Source organism: Mycothermus thermophilus (genome assembly GCF_041956435.1).
Source record: "Mycothermus thermophilus strain CBS 625.91 unplaced genomic scaffold VTJ04scaffold_1, whole genome shotgun sequence".
In the NCBI taxonomy this organism is placed as follows: Eukaryota; Fungi; Ascomycota; class Sordariomycetes; order Sordariales; family Chaetomiaceae; genus Mycothermus; species Mycothermus thermophilus.
The window spans coordinates 2,334,606-2,355,795 of NW_027191427.1; the positions used below are offsets into that span (position 1 = coordinate 2,334,606).

The 21,190-nt window shown below is 54.3% G+C and overlaps 7 protein-coding genes across 7 annotated transcripts; 5 read left to right on the top strand and 2 right to left on the bottom strand.

Moving 5' to 3' along the window:
• Window positions 1-3,127: 3,127 nt before the first annotated feature.
• On the top strand, window positions 3,128-3,623 carry VTJ04DRAFT_872 (uncharacterized protein; the record flags this gene model as incomplete). Its single annotated transcript, XM_069367187.1, has 2 exons — window positions 3,128-3,161; window positions 3,409-3,623. The coding sequence occupies 2 exons, from the start codon at window positions 3,128-3,130 to the stop codon at window positions 3,621-3,623; spliced, it is 249 nt and encodes an 82-aa protein (XP_069223481.1).
• Window positions 3,624-3,790: 167 nt separating this feature from the next.
• Window positions 3,791-5,321, top strand: VTJ04DRAFT_873 (uncharacterized protein; the record flags this gene model as incomplete). The annotated part of the gene is made up of 5 exons (XM_069367198.1): window positions 3,791-4,049; window positions 4,111-4,188; window positions 4,246-4,365; window positions 4,435-4,488; window positions 4,543-5,321. 5 exons carry the CDS (start codon window positions 3,791-3,793, stop codon window positions 5,319-5,321), a joined length of 1,290 nt encoding a protein of 429 aa, XP_069223482.1.
• A 33-nt stretch (window positions 5,322-5,354) lies between these two features.
• Window positions 5,355-5,863, bottom strand: VTJ04DRAFT_874 (uncharacterized protein; the record flags this gene model as incomplete). Its single annotated transcript, XM_069367209.1, has 3 exons — window positions 5,355-5,500; window positions 5,555-5,719; window positions 5,797-5,863. 3 exons carry the CDS (start codon window positions 5,861-5,863, stop codon window positions 5,355-5,357), a joined length of 378 nt encoding a protein of 125 aa, XP_069223483.1.
• Window positions 5,864-6,070: 207 nt separating this feature from the next.
• Window positions 6,071-6,597, bottom strand: VTJ04DRAFT_875 (uncharacterized protein; the record flags this gene model as incomplete). Its single annotated transcript, XM_069367220.1, has 3 exons — window positions 6,071-6,225; window positions 6,330-6,421; window positions 6,485-6,597. The coding sequence occupies 3 exons, from the start codon at window positions 6,595-6,597 to the stop codon at window positions 6,071-6,073; spliced, it is 360 nt and encodes a 119-aa protein (XP_069223484.1).
• An 815-nt stretch (window positions 6,598-7,412) lies between these two features.
• Window positions 7,413-10,394, top strand: VTJ04DRAFT_876 (uncharacterized protein; the record flags this gene model as incomplete). Its single annotated transcript, XM_069367231.1, has 2 exons — window positions 7,413-7,868; window positions 7,935-10,394. 2 exons carry the CDS (start codon window positions 7,413-7,415, stop codon window positions 10,392-10,394), a joined length of 2,916 nt encoding a protein of 971 aa, XP_069223485.1.
• Window positions 10,395-11,164: 770 nt separating this feature from the next.
• On the top strand, window positions 11,165-13,315 carry VTJ04DRAFT_877 (uncharacterized protein; the record flags this gene model as incomplete). The annotated part of the gene is made up of 3 exons (XM_069367242.1): window positions 11,165-11,254; window positions 11,322-12,491; window positions 12,548-13,315. The coding sequence occupies 3 exons, from the start codon at window positions 11,165-11,167 to the stop codon at window positions 13,313-13,315; spliced, it is 2,028 nt and encodes a 675-aa protein (XP_069223486.1).
• A 5,843-nt stretch (window positions 13,316-19,158) lies between these two features.
• VTJ04DRAFT_878 (uncharacterized protein) lies at window positions 19,159-19,911 on the top strand (the record flags this gene model as incomplete). Its single annotated transcript, XM_069367253.1, has 1 exon — window positions 19,159-19,911. The coding sequence occupies one exon, from the start codon at window positions 19,159-19,161 to the stop codon at window positions 19,909-19,911; it is 753 nt and encodes a 250-aa protein (XP_069223487.1).
• Between the last annotated feature and the right edge of the window lie 1,279 nt (window positions 19,912-21,190).

Genomic DNA, 21,190 nt, shown 5'->3' on the forward strand with positions numbered 1-21,190 from the left:
GGTAGTCATGGACGGTCCTCGTTCCCTGCGGTGTAGGATGACTGCAGACGGCTGGACAGACGGACTTGTTTGTTTCAACGCCTAGCTTATTTCTATCCTTCGCCAGGCGTCGGGAGTTTCGACGTTGAACCCGATGTTCGCACAGGTACCCGCCCCAACTGCAGCCGGAGAGAAAACATCATCGAGCGATGACTGGACCGCCTGAGGGTGAACCATCACCTGCGAGACGCGGTACAACTGTTGTGTATATATAGGTGAGACAAGTTCTTGAAGACCTGTTTTCCTTCTTGTCTAGGTAGGTGGCTATGCTGGCCCTGCAGGTCCATGGCGTGGGAGGTCTTCTGCCTATGAATAGGCGGTTTGGGAGAGGCGGTCTTTGGGAATCAGACTTTTGTCGCCGCCCGTTGGACGTGGGAGAGACCGCACAGTCGGGATCCCGTCCCGCTTTTCACAGTTTGCACATACATCCGTCCCACAGGACAATCCCGCTTCAAGATCTCCATATAGTAGACGCGCGACGTGTGCTGGGGTTGCGGATGGTCGTTCCGTTATCTCTTCCACAGGGGCGTTTCGATCTCGGGTTCTAAAAATGTGAGACGCGGGCAGATACCTTGCCGATTCCCGTCCATCCGCATGGCTACGTGGGACTGGGGATGAGAGAGATCAAGGAAGGCTGACGCGAATGAGAGGACGTCGGTAAAGGTATGCCAGAGATCGAGAGTCGTGCAGATCTTCGGGTCCTGTTGATGTTTTGTCCGCCTGCTCATGGGTTGTTTGCAGACAACCTTCAGGGCATAGATTGCTGCTTCCGTTATGTGTCTCCTTTTCCAAACGTTGTCACCGGAGCAATTCTGAAATCCGGCCTCGACATTATCAGGCATCAGGAGCGAGATCGAGGCTTGGCCGGGCTGATCATGTTGCTGTCCCTGGAGAGGTGATGGTCAAAGCAGGATTGTCGACGGCGAGAGGAGGTCAATCCTCAATGTCCTGCTTCGCATTATCTATCGCAAAATGCATATTTCCGGGTTTCGTGGGTCGTCAATAGGCCGCCACGAGCCAACCAACTCAAAGACATAGCCTCCAATCGGGTCGTGGCTCTGACACGCGTCTTAAGGTGAACCAGGGCAAACAAAGACAGAAGTGTCTCAGAGGCTCAGTGTTGCGGAAATGCTGTGTCGCATATCACCATCGGACAACCTTGAGCTGGTGGCTGTTCCCTACTGGAGGTTGTTATCAGTATCATGATCTGGCTGTCGGAGTGTCGAAGCTGAGCCACATGCATATAAGGGGTATATTGTGCCATCAAGCGAGGTTCAGATAGAGTTGCCTGTTTGGCATCAGGCAACAGGACCTGAGACTAGATCCGGAATCCCTCAAGCCTTTGGTTATTCAGGCACTTGTGTTGATGTGGTCGCGAATGTCTTCCCCGACAAAAGGGGATTGATTTGCCTCTGAGACGAGAACTGCCCGTTGACTCCATGATTATCGAGCACTGGCCAAAAAGAGTGTTCTCGCCTAGATTTGGCAAGTGTTAAGCCAAAGCTGAAGGTTCCGCTGTCTCCGAGGGAATGGTTCTTCAACGGTTGCATGACTGCATGTTGGCGTTCATATGGTGTAATAGTTAGCCGAGTCGGTCATCGGGCCTTGACCTTCGACATGAAACCGTCAGGGAAAGATCATCAACAACCAGAACCTGCGGGGCGAATCGCGGGGTCCAACGGCCAAGTCAAGTAAATTGTACTCCGTAGACTTTCGCTCACACCAAGGCATCCTGAGGTGGTTGATTGGACATGCTGCTTCCACCTGTGCGACCGGAATTTTGGAACAAAGCGACCATCTGTGCCATGCCGAGTTGCCCAGTAACGCGTTTGTTTCGGAGTGTTCGAGGCGCAGCAAAAACTCTGTGCGTGATGACGGCGCGTTGAGCTGCAGCAGGTTTTTTTTTCTCGCTGCACGGCCCAGGGGAACCATCATTTCCCCCAATCTCCCTAGCCTGGAAACTTGTTTGGTCGCCTCACCTTAGGTCAATAAGATCCCAAACTTAGAAACGCAAATTGATGAGCGGACAGTCGTTATGATGGAATACCGTTGCGGCTATTTCTGGCTTGTCTGATACTGTGTACACCTAGGTAGTACTATCAATCGATAAGCATTGGGATCCGCAGGACGCTCGCAATCAAGTTTACAGTTGCATCTTGCTGGGTTGCACTGATTCGTCGTCGCATGCATTTGCCGCTTCGTGTTGAACGTTGAAGCTGTCTTGGTTTGCCTGGCAGCTGCTGACTATCGAGGGAGGTTGCACCGAATGCGGTAAATGAAAACAAGGGGATCGAATCGCCCAACATATCCCATCTCGCGCGCCGAGCGTGTGGCCAACGCATCCGGAGCTGCCCAAGGCCATCCCCTAAAAAATGCTGCTGCCGCTCGCCATGCGTCGTGTCGGGTTTGCTTGGATGTGGGCTTGATTTTTGGTCTGAAACCTTCCGGCACCATCTTCACTGTCAGCACTTTTGTTTGCGGACCCGCCTCTCAACACCCTCCAGGGACGGAGTTTCCGCCGATCTTATCGCCCAGGTGGCCCGCGACCAGCGTCTGAGGCTGCCGCTAGGGTTCAGGTTGTCCGCCTGTGGTTCCACGAGGCAAGCCGGGGCGACCTCGCTCAGATCGACCACAATACCTACCACCACATCGCACCCGACAATCCACCAAAATGCCTGCCCGTTGACCTTTTTATGCCAAACAAACCCAAATGTCTTTCTGGAAGTGTCTGCGCAACCTTACGTCTCGGGAGTGCCATCGATTCGGGCAGTGCTGGCCATCCGCCTACCTGCATGCGACTCCTCCTCTCCAAACCCGTCAGAAACTCGTATTTCATTCGATCTCACCTGCCTTGTTTCCCGGCCATTGGCACCTGCAGCTTAACACAAAGGCCTGCCGAGAGCTTGGAACCGCAGAAAGTTGCACCGCCCACCTCGATTTCCTTCAAAATTTGCTGCCAACAAAGATCTTTCGATCCAACGTCCGCCTCAACCCTCTTCTGGTTTTTGGCGACATCAAAGAGGAGCCTCAAGTCGTGAAATCTTGGGTGCTGACGTCAGTGGATTCCAGCTCTCGTCGTATCCCGTCGATGCTCATCCCAGCCGCTCTCTCCACAAGCCGCTGTTGAGGTTGCATCCAAGGTGGAGAGATTGGGTCGGGCCCCCACTCGCTATCCTTGCAGCTATCGCGAGCCCCTGCCACTTTGGCAAGCCGATCAGACGCTAGGGACGCTGTGGGCAGACGTCCCGTCTTGTTGGTGCCGTCGTTTCTGTCGTCTTCTCTTTTTCTAAGACCAACCCCCTCCAAACACGCCGGCGGGTTCTGCACATCATCCAGACCCGGCAGGCTCTAATCTTGACACCTCTCCAGATTCCTGTCTATTCCCCAGTGCTGAAGCTCCGAACCGGACGTATTACCAGCCTTCAGCAACCGCCGCCCCTGTCTTGATCGTCGCCAGCTCTGCGACAAGCCACCAGTGGGTCTGGCAGTCCTTCCAAGAAGCGCCGAACCACGACCCTGGACCTTGGCCCGTCTTCAATACCTCAAAACCCCAGCAAACAGCCCACCTTATCTCCCGCGTCTGAGCCATCCGGCCGCCGTCTAAGACACGCCGAGCTGGCTATTAGCTTCTGGATCAGCGTGTTGAAGAAATTCTGGCAAGGATCTGTCCAGCCGGAGCTTCATTGGAACCCGCAACGCCTACCCGAACAAGAGTCATTGATAAAGTTCATTCCCTCTCAAGCCAGCAAAGATGGCCGTCCCCAACTCTTATCCACCGCCGGGCCCGCCGTACCAGGCCGCTCCCCAGCAACCGCAGCCACCACCGTCACAGCCGACGCAGCAGAGTCCCGAGAAGCCGTCGAGAAAGTCGAGTACGTTCAGCTTCCGATCTGATAAGTCTCGCCGGAACTCTCACAAGATCGACTTGCACGAGACACACAAAGAGAAAGAGGCCAAACGACTTCACAGCAAGGCGGATCCCACACTCGCCATGCAGGAGGCAGAACCTGGTGAGCATCCTTCAGCGTGCCGACTTGCCGTTTGTTCCGCGGATAGCTAACAGTTGCCCAGCCGAGGTTGCCCAGGTCAAGTCTTCAATTGTGCCCCTGAGGAGTATCCAGCATAAGGATGCCTATGGCAACCCGATAGGTACGAACGAGGAGTAGCGTTATCATGTCGGGTAGCAATGGCTGACAGAAATATTAGTTGATCCTGATCGCTCCAATCCCACCCGCAGTCGCTGGGAACGCCCGTTAGAGACAATCCGGAGTTTCGAGGCGGCTATTGATGGCGGATACAACAGGAGGTCAATTGTCCCGCGTGCAGGTACGACCGCCATAAGCTTGCGAGGAGGAGCGCCAGCGCAGAGAGGGCTAACTGCGGTTGTCAATTTAGATGATGGACCGGCAAGCTGGGGAGCCAGTCGACGGGCAAGTTACTACGAGACCAGTGAGTGTCGTCGTTCCTCTTGAAGAAGATGCAACTTACTGACTTGATTGACAGCTGGCTACAACGGCCGCTATGCGTATAATGGCGGATATTACGGGAGTCGCCCGAATTCGGTTTTGTACAGCGCCGGTGTGGATGGGAGCGCCCCCGAACTAAGACCAAACCCTATGAGATACCGCGACAGTTACTACGAACATCAGCCAGGGTACGGCGGGTATCCGCCCCAAGGGTATAACTCTCGTCCGCGGTGGTCGAGAATGCCTCCACCCGATCAGCATTATGGAGCCCCCTACCGACAACCAAGTCCTTACGGCTACACTCGCCAACCCAGCCCTGGGAACCCGCTCCCAAGCAACCATCGGTCTTATGAGACGGTCACGACTTCATCAGGGAGTGGCTCTTCAGCTGAGCCGGCTGGGTATCAGACCGACCCGACCAGCAGCGACAACAGTTCGATCGAACGGGGGCAGTCAGCGCCGCAGCGGAAACCAGAGCCATCAGCAGAGTACGGCATGGGCTTCAGCCAGGCCCAGGGCGCCCCGTATCAATCACAAGGTAATTCTTATCAGTCACAACCGAATTTCTCGTCGCCCTCGCCGGTTTCAACCTCGACCTCGAACTCGAGTCCCGCAAATGGAGCCTATCAGACCAACAACGCATATGCCGTTAATTACAGCAACCAGGCGCCACCGCCGGTCCCTGTTAAGGATCAGGGCGCGGTGTTGAGGAAGCCTGTTGCGTCCAACGCTGTTAAGGACGTGCAGCCTGAGAAACCCGCCCAGCCGGAGAAGAGGAAGAGCTGGTTATTCCGGAGATTCAGCAGGCGAGGATAAGTCCTTGGCCCTGCAAAAGCCCGAGTGGCGGTTTCATATTTCTTCGTTGTTGTCTTGTTGACTTGATACCCCATTTCCTCGAAACGTGTCGGTCGTTTTGGGGAGTCCAGAGAACTTCCCCGGGACGACGTCATAGTTTGTCCACACATCCTCGACGTCGTCGGAGGGAGTAACGAGACCTCGCTTCGTGCGTTAGAGTTTTTAAAGGGGCAGTAATCTGCCATGAAAGTGACCAAAATGCAGGAAGTGATGGAGGCATTGGACACTCATTACCCCATTTTTTTTCTTTTGTGTTTTTTCTCTGTACATATCTTCTCGGGCGGGTTGTGGACACACGGCGGGAAGGATGTTTTGGGTGTTCTCATCGTTGTGTAACACATGTACATTGGCGGGGCATGCTATGATGCTTTACAGTCTAACCATGGGAGCGGAGGGTTACTTAATGAGCTTCATGATGAAGGTAATGAAAACGCACCGCGAAAGGTATTTCCCGATCTCATAGTGTTCTCCCTAGCAGCATATGCTGTTGGTGACTTGTTCATGTTGGTGAGAAACTGGGATCAGCTGCCTCAAGAGGAAACGACACAAGACTTATCTCTATTGGAAGTAACCAGGACAACTCACTCACCACCTGATCGAGTTGGTCTACTTGGATATTACAGACAGTCGCAGAGGATAGAGCCAAGGAACTGTGATATCATGTTGAAAACACACTCTGAAGACTAAGACGCAATACCACCACCGCCTGCTTACTGATCCTTCTTTCCTTCTTTCTTTCCTTTCCCCCCAGATGACGCCGCCTGCTGCTGCTCTTGCTTATCCTCTGCCATAGCAAGGAAGATGTAACTGATGAGGACGGCGTTGGCTACGATGGCTGCGAGAGATCCAGCATAGGTTGAGTTGCCTGTGATGTGGATTAGACAGACGTTTGGGCCCGGGTCGCCGCTTGAAGGGGCCTGAATGGGGGCGGCGCTTCCAGGTTTGGAGGGAGGCGGGGAGCAAGCATACCGTTGAATACCCTGTTAACGGTCAAGAAGTAGGAGGCAATGGGGAGGCTGATCATGGCAAAGGTTGTGGCGAGGAGTTTGAAGATGACAGAGCTTATGGACGAGGTTTAGCCAATGAATCATGAAGAGACAGGCTCCGGTCAGGGGGTCTCTCACGCTGGCACGGCGGGCGCAATGTCTGATTTTTGATCCGCAGCCGGGCTTGCGCCGACAGTGTCGTCCTTCTCGAGGAGGGTCTTTTCTTGGGATATGATGCGGCGGGTGGCCATGGTGATGGTGGGATGTATTGAGGTGGGAAGCAGTGGTATGTTCTCAAATTCGGGGGATATGGGTAATTATTTACACAGATCTGATAAGTTCTCGCTCAAAGGCTGTATTGGCTGGGTGAGCCCACTCTAGCCCTTTGATGTCGTTGAGGTTGGTGTTGGGGTTGGCACAGACCATGAGCCAAGCTCGCAGCAGGCCCTGGGCCGCCTCAGATGCATCCACTGATATCATTGACCCTGGCTCGAAGCTCATTGTGAAAGGCACGTGCCAACGCGCCACAACCGGCTGAGATCGCGCGCGTCGCACCACAAAAGAAACGCGTTGTGGGTCCATGATAAGAGATAAGCCAACCATTCTTTTGGGCCTGACTGGTTCCTGAATGGCCTGGGATGAAGGTCAATTTTGGCTCCGACTTCCCCTCGTTCTGCCGTTGAATTTCACCGCCGGCTCATTGCCCTTCGCTGTTCTCTCTCAACCTGGTCTTGTTCTTCTTGGAACCGAGTACAAAGGATTTTCTCCAGGAACCAGGCACAAATGGCGGCTGCACAATCTCTTGTCTGCTAAAAAAAAGTCACCGCTTTGTTCATCAGATTACCCCTTTGTTCCCCAGAGGCCAGCACCTCCGACTCTCCGATCCATGCGGACAACGTCAAGAGTTATACTAGGGCAAGACCAAATTCATCATCACGCTCAGACTTGGAGAGAAGGGGTCTCTACTCAACCCCCAAGTCCCGAGTCATCCAATCCCCCATTGCCACCTTTATCCATCTAGGAATCTTCTTTCTTCACCCTGATCCATTGAAAGCCATCGGCAAACATGGATCTCTCTTCGCCTTTTGCTTCGCGCCGCCGGCTGCTTCGCTCGGACGACTTCGCCAGCGACGACGAGCTCAATACCGTCACCGAGTCCCCATATTTTACCCAGCCGACACAAGTCGTCGACCGGCAAGCGACCCGCAACCAGCCCGCCGCCCCCTCCTCGCCGAGTTCCATCATTGAGGTCCCGGCATCATCCCCTTTTCGTCCCCCTGCCGCCCAGCAACGTGGCGGTCGACTTGCCAATGTCATGGCTCCGGCTGGAACCACTTTCCGGCCCCCTGCCACGAGGTCGCTGCCTGCGGCCAAGCCGGCTACAAAACGCGAGTTCATCATGATCTCCGATGACGAATTTGACGCAACAAAGTACGCCGGCGGTGATTCCTCAGACGACGATCAACCATCTCGAGGTGACATTCGACCATCGTCGTTTAAGCCTAAGGAGCCAAACACAACGGTAAGTGCCTCCGAACCATCACGTCCTGGTCGGTGGTCGGTCAGCAGCCTAACAGCGTCGGTGCAGATCGCGAAGCCCGTTTCGACGAGGAGTAGCTCTGTGACGTCGCCCGAGAAGACGTACGTTTTCCAGAAGGATTGGGTCGATTTGTCCTCGTCATCATCATCCAACGACAGCTTCGATTCTCTCCGGCCAGCACCCGCCCCAGAGCCCAAGAAACGACGGAGACTCGTGAGAGGTCGTCCTAACCGCGCCGAACCATCAAGCCCAATGCCGCAACCCAGTCCGGCGCCGAAGCGCCAGTCCCAATTGATAGATCTCGTCAGCGACGATGACTCCGATGAGTACAAGCAAGCCAAGCGTCGAGATCATAGCTCATCTCCCGAGCCCGAGTTCGGCACTCCTTGGGATGAGCGGGTCCTGAATTATCTTAACACCTGCGATTCGAAAGCGCTTGTTGCCATCGCAGGCGTGAAGGAGGAGAGTGCCGATATCATGCTCTCTCACCAACCTTTCAAGAACATTGAGGCTGCCCGGAACGTCACCATGCCACAGAAGAAACGGGGAAAGAAGTCTGCCAAGGTCGCGATTGGCGAAGAAATCGTCTCAAGTCTTATAGACTTTATGAACGCCCTTGACAACATCGACCGCGTGATCTCCAATTGTGAAAAACGCGCCACGGAGATAAAGAAGGTCACTTCCACGTGGAACATCGACATCACTGGCCACGTGCGCAAAGAAGGGAAGCCCGATGATGGAGAGCTTATGACTCCGCTGAGCGACGATGGCTCTTCCAGACACATCAAGGCCCCTCTGAACCAGCCTAAGCTGATGGAGGGATGCACCATGAAGCCCTTTCAGATCTACGGCCTCAACTGGTTGCACCTCCTGTACACAAAGCGCTATGGTGGCATCCTTGCGGACGACATGGGCCTCGGAAAGACTTGTCAGGTGATCTCGCTGATGTGCGCCATCGTAGAGGAGTGGGAAGCTGACCCCAGCACCGACCGTCCGTGGCCGAACCTGATTGTGGTGCCTCCCTCGACTTTGGCAAATTGGGCTGCCGAGTTTGAGAAATTCGCCCCGCAGCTTAACGTGACTCTCTACCAGGGTTCACAAGCCGTTCGTGACGAGCTTGCATTCGAGATCAAGAGCAACCCGGAGGAGCATCACGTTATCCTGACGTCCTACACGCTCCTCTCGAGGTACAACGACATCCAGAACCTCAGGGAGCTCAAACCGCGAGTGGCAGTCTTCGACGAAGGGCACAAACTGAAAAACCCCAAGACCAAACTCTACCAGGATCTCATGAAGATCCCCGCGGATTGGCGGTTGATTTTGTCCGGCACACCGGTGCAGAACAACCTCATGGAAATGATTGCTCTTCTCCAATTCGTCGATCCGATCAGTTTCTTGGTGTATACGGGGGCCCTCGAGTGCCTCTTCATGCAGAAGGTCTCTCTGGCAGATGTTTCCAAGGGCGTGCTACTGCACAGCGAGCGTGTTGACCGCGCTCGCACCATTCTGGAGCCGTTCATCCTCCAGCGGAGGAAGGAGCAGGTCATATTAGATCTGCCCCCAAAGACGACGCGAGTCGTCAAGTGCAAGATGGACTCTAAGCAAGCGGCGCTATACCGCAGCTACGAGAAAGTCTTCAAGAAGTCCGACTCACACTCGAGTTCTCAACAGCCCGAATCGGCCGCCAAAGAAGGGCGCGACAACGACACGAACAACGTCTGGATTCAGCTACGGAAGTCGGCGATCCACCCCCAGCTCTTCCGCCGGCACTTCAAGGATCGTGACGTCGAGAAGATGGCACAGATTCTCATGAAGAAAGTTTCCCAGTCAGAGCTCAGGCAGCCGCGGCTTGACCACTTGACGAACGAGCTGAAAGCGCTCTCGGACTTCGAGCTCCATCTCTGGTGCCGCGACTACGACTGCATCCAGAGCTTTGACGTCCCCGAAAACTCATGGATGGACTGCGCCAAGGTTAAGACCCTTCTCAAGCTCATCAAAGAATACCAAGCCAATGGCGATCGGGCGCTGGTTTTCACGAGGTTTGCCAAGGTGATTGAGATCTTGGGCGAGTGCCTTGCCTCCGAGGGGATTGAGTATCTGGCCATTCAAGGCAATACGGATGTCGGTGAGCGGCAGAATCTGATCAACGAGTTCAACGAGAACCACTCGATCCCCGTGTTCCTTTTGACGACCGCGACAGGCGGAACGGGTATCAACCTTACGTCTGCGAACAAGGTCATCATTTTCGACCAGTCCGACAATCCCCAGGACGACATCCAGGCCGAAAACCGCGCCCATCGTCTCGGACAGACGCGCCCCGTGGAGATTATCCGGCTCATCTCGGAAGGCACCGTCGAGGAGTTGGTGTATGCGGCGTGTGAGAAGAAGCTCGAACTGGCCAACAAGGTCACGGGGTGGAGCTCTGTCGAGATGACCGCCGCGGAGATGGAGCAGGCGGTGAGGGATCAGATGATGAGCCAGGCTGCGGGTTCGCCGTTCAGCGATTAGATGGAGAGCCAGACGGTGGTGTGTATCATTTGTTTCTTGTTTCTGGGTTTACTTCAAAGATGCATAGCAGGGTGTTGGGGAAGCTTCTTCTTTCAGTCGCGGCATTGGTTGGGCATGATAAGAGAGTCTTGCCATGTTGTCTCGCGCGCGTTTAGAGGAGCAAGCTTGGGTTCGGGTTGGGAATTACATGGAGTTGGGCGTTCAGGGATTGGGAAAATGGATGATGGGAACATCGTATTTGGAGTTCGGGGAGCGATGAGGAATACAACACTAGAAGAACTCCGTAAACTAATAAGTATAGCTAGGTAAAATGGTTTGAGTGACTTGAAATGCATTGGGGGGTGCAAAATGGTTACGAAGTCACTAGATCTCTGGGAAGCAAAGACATGTCGTGTGCCAAGTCCCTTGCTCAGCAATCACATGCCAGCTACTCGAGTACAAGGCCGGGAGACTTCCGTCCCCACAACCTCTCATTCCGTCGCTTCCCATGTTTGTCAATGACGACACACTTCCCGGTTTCTCAAGCTTTTCTTCGCTCTTTGTGTTAATTTTTCTCCCGTTGCGGTGCGGGTACTCATATAGGTAGATTCCCTGGGGTTTCAGCATAGGTTTATGTTCAACATCTCTTTGGCCATCCTGCCTCAGATATCCTCACTCTGTTTCTCGTTCTCTCCTGATCCCTTTGTCACACCCCTCCATTGGGTAGCTTCTTCACACGACTATGTAGGCTTGTTTCTGTTCTCTGTCATCACTGTGCCGGCTTGGGAGAAATGGACGAAGGGGCAACAATGAGGACCATCCTGGCAATCCTCGTCGCCATCTGGAGCATGCTCTGGGACGTGCTCTGTTATTGGCACAGAGTAAGCATCTCCCTCAGGCCCCCATGATTAAGAGCGCTATTCAACAAGAAACTAATCATATGGGAAGAAAACCACATCCTACCTCTCCCGTCCCTCCCCCCAGAAACGCTGGACCAGGGCTCTCCGAAACGCCTCCAGCTACGACGAGTGGGCCGAAGCCGCTCGGCACCTCGATGAGCTCTTCGGCCTCGACATGTGGCGCCACAACCCGACCAGCCGCGACTACGACTACCGCCTCATCAACGACCGCGTGCGCTGGATCCGGGACGCCCGCGAGCAAGGCGACATTTACCGGCTCCTCAACCTGCTGCGTGCGTGCATGCTGAGGAGCCTGGGGAATATCACGTCCAGCAAGCTGTTCAATTGCGCATTCTCGGGCACGAAGCATCTGATTGAGGAATATGTGCAACAGTATGTCGAGGCGGTAAGGGAGATTGCGGCGCTGAAGCCACCGGAGAGGATTAGCGGGTCGACGACCGCCGCGGCGACGGTCGGGGATACGACGGTTTCGGAGTACGAGGATGTAGATGTCAACGCCGGTGGTGGTGGCGGCGGGGACCTCGGAGGAGGAGATGGAGTGGGCGTGGGCGCGGAAGGCGAGGAGGCTGCAGGTCCATCGGGATCCTCGTCCCCGCCGAAACCACGATCACCTCCGCCACCATACGCTGCTGCGACGGCCCGCAACGGCATGGCATCTGTCAGGATTCCTCCGCAGTACAAGCTCGACTTCCTCCACGACTTGCGCCTCGGGTTCGGACGCACCGCTCTCGTACTGCAGGGAGGTGCTATCTTTGGGATGTGCCATTTGGGCGTGGTCAAGGCCCTCCTCGAGCAGGACTTGCTGCCGCGAGTCATCGTTGGAACCGCGACTGGCGCCATGATGGCCGCATTGGTGGGCGTGCACCCGACTGAGGAGCTGCTACGCATCTTGCAAGGGGATGGCATTGATCTCTCGGCGTTTGCGGCTCGAGTTGATCCAGATGTTCATAACGGCAGATGGGGCATGAAGGCCATGTGGACATGGTGGGATACGTTGGCTCGAAGACTCCGCCGGTTTCGAAAGGAAGGGTATTTCCTGGACGTCAAGGTGCTGGAGGAGTGTGTGAGGGCGAATATTGGGGATTTGACATTTGAGGAGGCCTTCGATCGGTCGAAGAGGATTTTGAATATTACGGTTGTCCCTGCGGGGAGGGAGGGCATCCCGACGTTGCTCAATTACATAACAGCTCCGAATGTGGTACGTATGACTGGGCCTTGGTCAGTTGGAGGATGTCCGTACTGACTCGTCTACAGCTCGTCTGGACAGCCGCCGTCGCCTCCAACGCCTCATCACCCACCTTCTACGGCCAGCGCCAAACAAAGATCCTCTGCAAAGATGATCGCGGCAACATCAAACCCTGGGCTCCCACCGACACGGTCGACTTCAAGCACTGGACGACGGCCTCCTCATCCGACAAAGACGCTGCCGCGCCTCTGGCCCGCGTCGCTGGCCTCTTCAATGTCAACCACTACGTCGTCAGCCAAGCTCGGCCTTACCTCGTCCCCTTCGCCCAGCCCGACCTCTACGGACCTTCCGTATTTGGCCGCTACAACCGTCTGTCGCGCGCGCGCGCCTTCGTCACACACATGATCGGGCTCGAGGTGCGGCACTGGCTGCGCATGCTCGACAGGTTGGGAGCGCTGCCGCCCTCGATCCGCAGGTTCCTAGTTGACGAGACGTTGCCAGGGCCTAGCCTCACATTAGTACCGCAGGTCAGGTTCAGGGATTTCGTCCGGCTCTTGGAGACCCCTACCCCGACGACGCTGGAATTCTGGATCCGCAAGGGCGAGCAGAGCGTCTGGCCCGCGATCTCGGCGCTGAGGGTCCGGCTGGCGATCGAGATGGAGCTGGACAGGGCGTATCAGGAGGTCAGGCGGATCAAGGCGGGCGGGTTGAGAAGGAAGGGAAGCAACGTGGCGACGGGGTCCGGGCTGGGAGCAGGTACCCTGGCGGGGACCCAGCTGCATCATTATCATCATAATAGTCATGACCACCACCATTATGGGCCTCAGACGCCATAGGAGGAGGACGGGCAGGGAAGCCGGCGGTGGCAGAGGGCGATCACGTACTTGCTTGAGACAAGGGGGGTTGGGAGGTTGGAGGTTTCGGAGGGGTGGGATGAGGAGTGGTATTGGGCCAATTCTGCATGTTGGTGAAGGGATAGGCAGGGGGTAGAAAAGTCCGTATGCGTGGATGACCTGACTTTGCCTGTTCCTGGTCTGACTTGAGGTTGGACATTGAAGAGGTTCGGAGTCGCCGGCTCGCGAATGACGCCTCGATCAAGCTATAGATGGATCAGGTGCGCTGTTGAATAAGACACTCGGAGAATGCCTGGAAACACAAAAATAACATGCGGCTGCACTGGATGGTATGAGATTAGTTCACTTGTTAAACACTCTTCCCTGCTTTGCAGTACTACGTAGACATTTGTCCGATCTTGTGTGCCTGGGAATCAACACAGCCCGAAGGTATGGGATAGGGTTTACACTTTGGAGGACGAGTCTCCGGGAAAGAACATCGTTTCTCGAGGAATCATCTTTCTTGCGTAGTACAACGACGTGAGAATAGGCTGGAGCTCAAAAAGTGAGGCTTCAAGGCAGCACTCCTATACCGGAGGACTTGCGCAGCATAAGGCTTGAGAATTGTTATAGAATCACACCCAATTTCTGGCATTGATATGATGGCAACTGTGCCAAAGGTACCCAAGACATGTCCACTTCCTTCAACGAACACATTATCTTCCCCTGATGCCCTTTGGGATTATTACATTTGGATCTGACAAATGTCAAGTGCCCTCTTGCGTCGTCTTTTCATCACTTCCCCTTCGTCACCGAAGTTCGAGAGCACATTGGTCATGCCAAAGTGCAAGTTTTTGCCAAAGTGTCACAGTCCTTACCTAGCTGCTGCAGGAGTTCACTTGCACGTGAGTTGCTCTCGATGTAGCAGAAAACAGGGCGACCAGTAATGGATGGCCGGTTGATTTACCCCGGACTGTGCAACGGTTGGTAGCGAATCTCGCATCGGGCGACACATTGGAGAGATCAGGTGGTGATACCTTCTCAGAGATGGTATGTGCGTGTGTGTGCCCCTGGCAGTCTGCAGCCGCTTAACTGCTCTACTCCACTGGTTGGAGTGAGGTGGTGGTGTGGGACGGGATGTGATGTCGTCATCCTGTTGCTTTACTACTGGTTCATCATCCACCCTTCCGACTCCTGATGTGGTGATGGGCAGTTGTGGCGCTTGATGAGGTGGCATGCAGCTTGGTCCTCAATGACCTGATGATAATGAGAATATAGTAATGTGTAAGCGGGTAGAAGATACGGAGTTTCTCTGCATCTGGCTGAGACAAAAAACGGAGTGCGGTTGAGGAGGCGCTAGCATGGATTCTGTGGAGACTCCTGTGTGGACCACACACATACACAAAAGGTGAGTTGACAAAAGTCCGACCTCTTGTTATTGTCAACTTCCCTCCATCGTAGACACCCGAGCAGTGAGGCCTACAGAACCCATACTATCGGCATGACTCACATCAGAGCCTCATTTGCACCTTTCGCGCCAATCTCGGCTTCAATGTGACCGCCCATGAAGCTGTTAGCAATGCGATTGCTGTCGCTGTTGAGCTTACCTTTGAGATTGATTGCTGTTCTCCTCCGACACTAAGTCCGGGCGAATCGAGCTGTCCACCATTTGCAAGCAATATTGTCACATGCAACCCTAAGTACCCGACGTCACTTAGACATGCGCGTCATGTCTAAAGAGTTGAATACTAAGAATTACTGTACGTTACCTTATCAAACCATCGGGGGCTTCGTCGTGGCTTCCGAAACCGCTCATTGTCCCAGCTGTGGTTGCAATGTCATCGGCGGCGCGCCCGGTGTGAGTTGTGCTTGCGCCCGGCCCGGCACTCCCCGGGCATTCGGCGGCCAGCTCCGAGCCGGAGGGCCCAATGGCCATCAGACAAGCATACCATCCTCTGCACCTGGGAAACTGGGGAATTTTTGTTGAAGTACGGAGTACGCCCCTATATTTACATGGGGTTTCCGAATCGTGTTAACATAGGCATGTTTGGGCGGGGCACAACGCGGGTTTTGGATTTGGAGGGTGACATTTCTATCCATCTTTCAGGGCAATTAACTACGTGGTACGTACCTACTAACGTGGTGAGTTGAAGGATGCTAAAAGTGCAGGAGATCGGCGTGGGGAGGAGCGAGAGGAGAAAAAGAGCAGAAAGTCGCGGGTAGCATACCCAGCTCGACATCCTCGGTCAAGGCCCAATCACAGAATAGAGAACGAGCATGTGCCTGGATGGGGGACTGACGCTAGTTCTCGGCTCGAGGTTGTGTCCTCCTTTCGTGCTGTTTCTGATGCCGCGCTCAACCGCATCTTTTGATCTTTTGCGTGGCAACGGAGATCATTGATGGTTTCCAACAACACGAAGGATCGGATATCATCAGAGAGCACGCCCAGGCACAACCAGGTGGCAAAATGACGAATTGGGAAATCTTGTGCACTACCGTAGGTGCACGGAGAAATCTCCGTCCATACTAAAACTTGAACATCCTCTGCCGCTTCCTCGAAGCTGGAAGCTTGTTTCGGGCAATGTAACCCTGTGCAAGGGCATGTGATGCTTGGAATGGCATGGGCCTAGGAGTGATGGTGTTGCCTTGATGCCCAAGCTGACCACCTTAGAGCTGAGGACGGATTGACATACTTCGAGCCCAACTGGAACCCGTTCCGGTGCTGGACAAAAGTGCTCCAGCCAGGCGGTGCCGACGACGCTAACCTCAGGCAGTTCCTGACACGCGATGGTCTTCCCCGGGCCCGATCGCCAGGGTTTGGTTGCCAATTCCAAGCTGTTGCAGGAGCCCAGCTGGATGGCACACAGTGGAACTCCTCAAGGCCTTACGGTGTCCATTGGAGAAAGCCAAGACGTTCCCCAGGAACGTTACATCCGGAATCGACCGTCTCTGAGGAGCCTCTTGACAAGTACAGGGTAGTGCGCGCACTAAGGCGCCTGGCTTTGATGCCGCGGGATGGAATACTTTTTCAGTTTCTTAGTTGATTTTGTTTGGCTAGCCTGGACCGCCCTGGGTATGGTTGTGGATGTTGTGGTGGACTACTCTACTCTGGTACACCACCTAACATCGTTGATACACTAACTTCCATAAGTATCCCCCTGCAGGGCTGGTAGGTCATCTGTGGAGTTTTGACCGTTAACGACCTGCCTGGTGCACATACGGAGTACTCCGTACCTAACTCTCAAACGTGAACAGCGTGGTGGCCCGGCTGGGTTTCGCAAGGGTGGACATTATTCACTTGTCCCTGAGCTGTTTTTGGACATCAAAAGGGAGAAGTAAAAAATGAGGCGGCATTCAAGAATCATAAAATTGCCTACCAGATGGCGAAAGTCAGCCCAGGCGGGGCAGATCTCGCATCTTTCCCCTTCAAGGTAAACGCCTGGCAATGGGTGGTGTTCAGTCCGTACTTCATGCGAGAGGTTGGGATGCACGCCACCTAACTCCGAACCTTCCTATTCCCCGGAAAGCATCGAGAGAAATGTGGCATTGTGGGGTTGTGCGAGATGAGCGAACGGGAGGATCTGGAATCAGGTAACCTTACTAACCGGATTGAATGAGAATCCGGAAAGACAAGCTTCAGGACAGGTACCTGGGCCACACAGACTTGGATGTACTGTACAGACAATCTGAGACCGTGGTGGTTGTCGTTGGTGGAAGCAGCAGAAAAACTTTTATGATCTTGCGGGCCTACTTGCTGGACATGGGCTGACCGATTCACCGCCTCGTCTTACACATGCGATGGTCAGCATATAGCAACTTCCACGATCCCTCAAGTGTTTCGGACCTACAGTAAGGTATGTAGGTACAATACTCTCGTGACAACCGTTCTCTGGCTCTGGTTAAGCTGTGCTCTGGGAACCCGCTCCATTTCTGCAAGCAATTTCACATTGCGCGTGCATATGCACTGATGCAGCTCCCCAGAAAACCCAAACGCAGAGAGCTCTGTTCACGCAATCACATAGACAAGATGACCAATGACACGTCTGACTCTGTGTTAATTGACGCCAGATTTGTCCTCAGATGTAGTAAGATAATGTTTTTCAGGAGGCCCGCGCCCATATCTGGGTGCGTCTATTGCGTGTGTTTGCACGCTTTGGAGGACATCGGGAGACTGGGCATGGGCATCGATGTGCCTTGCTTAGGTAGTCAGCACGTAACATTGGTCGGACGGAACTTGTCCCATTAGCTGCTAGGCTTAGGGGAGCTCATGAGAAGTATGGAATGAAGGGCGGTTCTATATCTTTCACCCACGAAATGAAGATAACAGGCGACGACCATACAGGACATTTCCAGAGGTGGACCTGATTCATGTCGAGCAGCCCTCCTACCCCACAAGCCCATCAAGGAGTCGATTGCGACACGCGGTATCTGTCCCGGCGATTGGGTTGTTGTACATATGTCTGAGCCACCCGCCATGCGGGTTGTCGAGACCCGGTGGCCGTCTTTCCTGCACCCCTGCCAAGAGCCTAATGCCCATTCAATGCCATTGTGAGCTGATGTTCATCGCATTTTCGCACCTACGAAGTACCCATTCTGCCGTCCAGTGGGTGTCTAGGGAATGATCGGCACTATCCAGGCGACAATGGCTTTCAGCCATGCATTGAGAAGTCTAATGTTTCGATGGTTACCCAGGATGACTAAATTTTGGTAGGTCCCAGCAGTTCGCGGTCTTGGAAGTCCTTGCAAACAAACCCATGGTTGTTGGGCAGTTCTAACATATGTCGCTTTCTCCAGTATGATTCAACTCCCTTCGGCTACTTCGGCCACTCATCATGCTCCTGTTGATGTCATTCGCCGCCCTGCTTGTCAACCGGGGGTCATGTGGCTGCTGCCGTACATTATGTATGAGGATATAACAGAATAAGGTTTGTTTACGTAGTTTCGGTCTAGGCCGATAATCGGCGTTCGCATGGTGCGTGTCGCCAAAGATCTTGGTGTGTCCATGTGTGTGTGTGTGTGTGTGTGTGTGCGTGCGTGTGTGAGGGCTGAGATGGCAGGGCTGGCTAAGTATGTATGTACATACATAGGTACCTAGCTGAGCGAGGATTAAGCCTTGTTGAGCCGATTGAACCCGGCCTAGGACACAGGGTAAACTTGGATGGAGACAATTTCTCAGGTGCTCGACCTCAGGATACTCTCGACGTCGGTTATGTTCTATAGAGTTGATTTGCGATCGCCCAGCAATCCCCAAAAGGTCACTTGAGCTGTGAACACAGAACCTTAAAAGCACTAGCAGTAAGTTATTTGCTCAGATTTGTCTTTATTCACAATCCGTAAGGTCGAGAGTGATTCTTGTAGAGGTATCTGTACGTACCGGTACCTGCCCACCAAACAAGGCAACCACGGGCGTGGTCCAAATGCAGAATTCCAAAATCCCTCACTCGAGGAAAAGTGATGTGTTGTCGTTTGACGGGCAAGAGGGAGGTCCCGTGATTCGTTTTTTGAACTGGCAACCCCCCCTCCCCACGTTGCGTTGCCCGAACGGCATGTGGAAGAGGAGCCAAAGAGCCTCCCCGTTGCCGCTCCGTTATGACCCTGGGCGCCCCGTCTCCATCCCATATACGGCACTTGACTGTGATGACATGCCTTTCCCCTTGACCTCCTTCAGACTCCATTTCGACCCTCATGGACATAAAACCCCTGGATCTCGCCGGTTTCCTCGTTCTCATTGACATTACCCTTCTTCGCTCTTCTTTGTTCTCTGTTTCTTCCCTCCCCCCCCCCCCACCCTATCTTTTCATCCAACCCGACCAAAAAACTCGTCATCATCGCTTCTCTCCCACACGATGGTCTCGAAGAAAGATCACACAAGGAAATCCTCCCACCAGCAGGAAGGCTGGGTGATCATTGAGCGAATCGAGCAAAGCAATTACACCGCGGACAGAGCCCCCAACCTCAACGCCGACAACTGGCCGTCGAACCAGGTTGCGAGCCTGTCTGCTGATGGAGCGGGATCAGCGCTCAACATGGTCGACGTCGACGAGCTCTCTGTCACCACCAACCCTCCACACCCCAGAGATCATGCCGTGCCCGACAGTGATGACAACCACGGGGGTATCTTGGAACTCGAAGATGGGTACCGGTTCGATCACACCCCCCCGACCTTTGTCACCGATGCTACCGGTGACACCCTGAATATCACGGCCGAACGCCTTCAGTTCCTGACGGCGACCATCACCAACCCGAACGCGGCCACCGCTTTGACGGCGGCCAACGTCAGCCGCTTGCAGCATGAACATGATGATCCCGACGTTCATACCTTCCACGGCTGGCTCGATGACACAGCCAGCATCGGTGCCCGATTTTTCGCCCTCGGAGAACCTCATCCGCTCTCCCCGGCCCAAACCAACACCAACTATAGCATCCTCCCTGCCAGCCCCCAGTCCCGGGCTCCGAGCACCATCTTCGGAGCCGACTGGAGCCTGCCCCCGGCCGCGTGCGACCCGGCGTCGGACATGATGGGCATGGGAAGCTGGTCTGAGACGGCGGCTCCGTCCAGCCGTTCCCACAAGCACCACGGTCGACGCAGGGACTTTTAAAACATGGCCCAAGGCACCGCTGGCGATGGTGTGCTGTTGGAAGCAATACAGCTCCCATCGGCTCACTGGCGGTGGCGACTGTGGAGGACCGCATGTTGGGTGGAAAAAGTCGAAGAGGAGTGGATTGGAACATGCTTCAGTCTGCCCGGGAGGGCGTCCTGGAGCAGCTTGGCGATTAAGGGAGCGGTGGAAGTCATGACCGCCATTTTCATAACCACCAAGACTTTCTTTTTTGTCGACGTTCTTCTCGAGCCGGTGTTGACCATGACAAGGCGTGCCAGCAAATGTGAGTTGGCCGGACGAATCTGGCGGCACGGGGTCGTGGAGAGGATGTCGATCTAATCTTGGTTGATACCCATTTTGGTTGAGTAATCGACTATTCAAGAGGGTGCCAGGGGAGGAAGGAGAGGGGTAGATGCCAAGAGATGGAAGCCTGTTGCTATCTGGAACCAGACAGGTAGCCAAGGGTATGGGAAACGGCCATCCAACAGGATTGGTAGGCCTGGGGATGAGACGTACTGCCAAATCCTATGATGATGGTAGTCGTAGCGCGACGCAAACATCGACACGAACCTCAACCACCCATTCCATGACACCACATCCCCTCGCCATCTTGACAATACTCTCAAGCCAACGCCCAGAAGCTCAGGCTAGCTGCTTCGAAGTACTGTCATCATATACCACGTATATATCTACAGCCAACCAAGTTGACTGTTCGTATGTGGCATGGTTCCCGGGTTCTGGTGTGCTGGCGTTGTCAGGTACTTGACTTCGGTGCCTTTGCATAGTTGGTCTTGGTTGCTTGCTTCGCCTCTCGTCTTCGCCTATCTATCGGTTTCGTCGTTCGTGGCGCCGGGGTTGTTTTCGCGTGTCGACGGCAGCTGTCATTCTGCTGGGTCTCCTGGTGATCACCGGTTTCTTTCTTCCTTTCCCCTGTTGGCGGCCGTCGTTTTTCTCTTGGTCGGACGTGGCGTTATCACCGGCTCAGATTGTTTTTCCCTGCCGGACTTGCTTTCTGTTTTGTATTATCGAGCTTCGCGTTCCATGGTTGCTTCTTGCGCTGGCGCGGTGTCTTTGAACCTTTCATACGCATGTCTTGGATGTTCGGCACGGCATCGGGAAAACCAAGCATTGGGATCGGGATTGGCAAAAGGTTGGCAAGGGGGGCAAACTGTCTTTAGTTATTTCTATCTCGGTTCCAAAAGTCGGATTGTTACCACGCAGGAAGCTTCGGAAAATGCGAGCTCTATTTCTCCAACAATCAGAGGCCGTCGTTTGA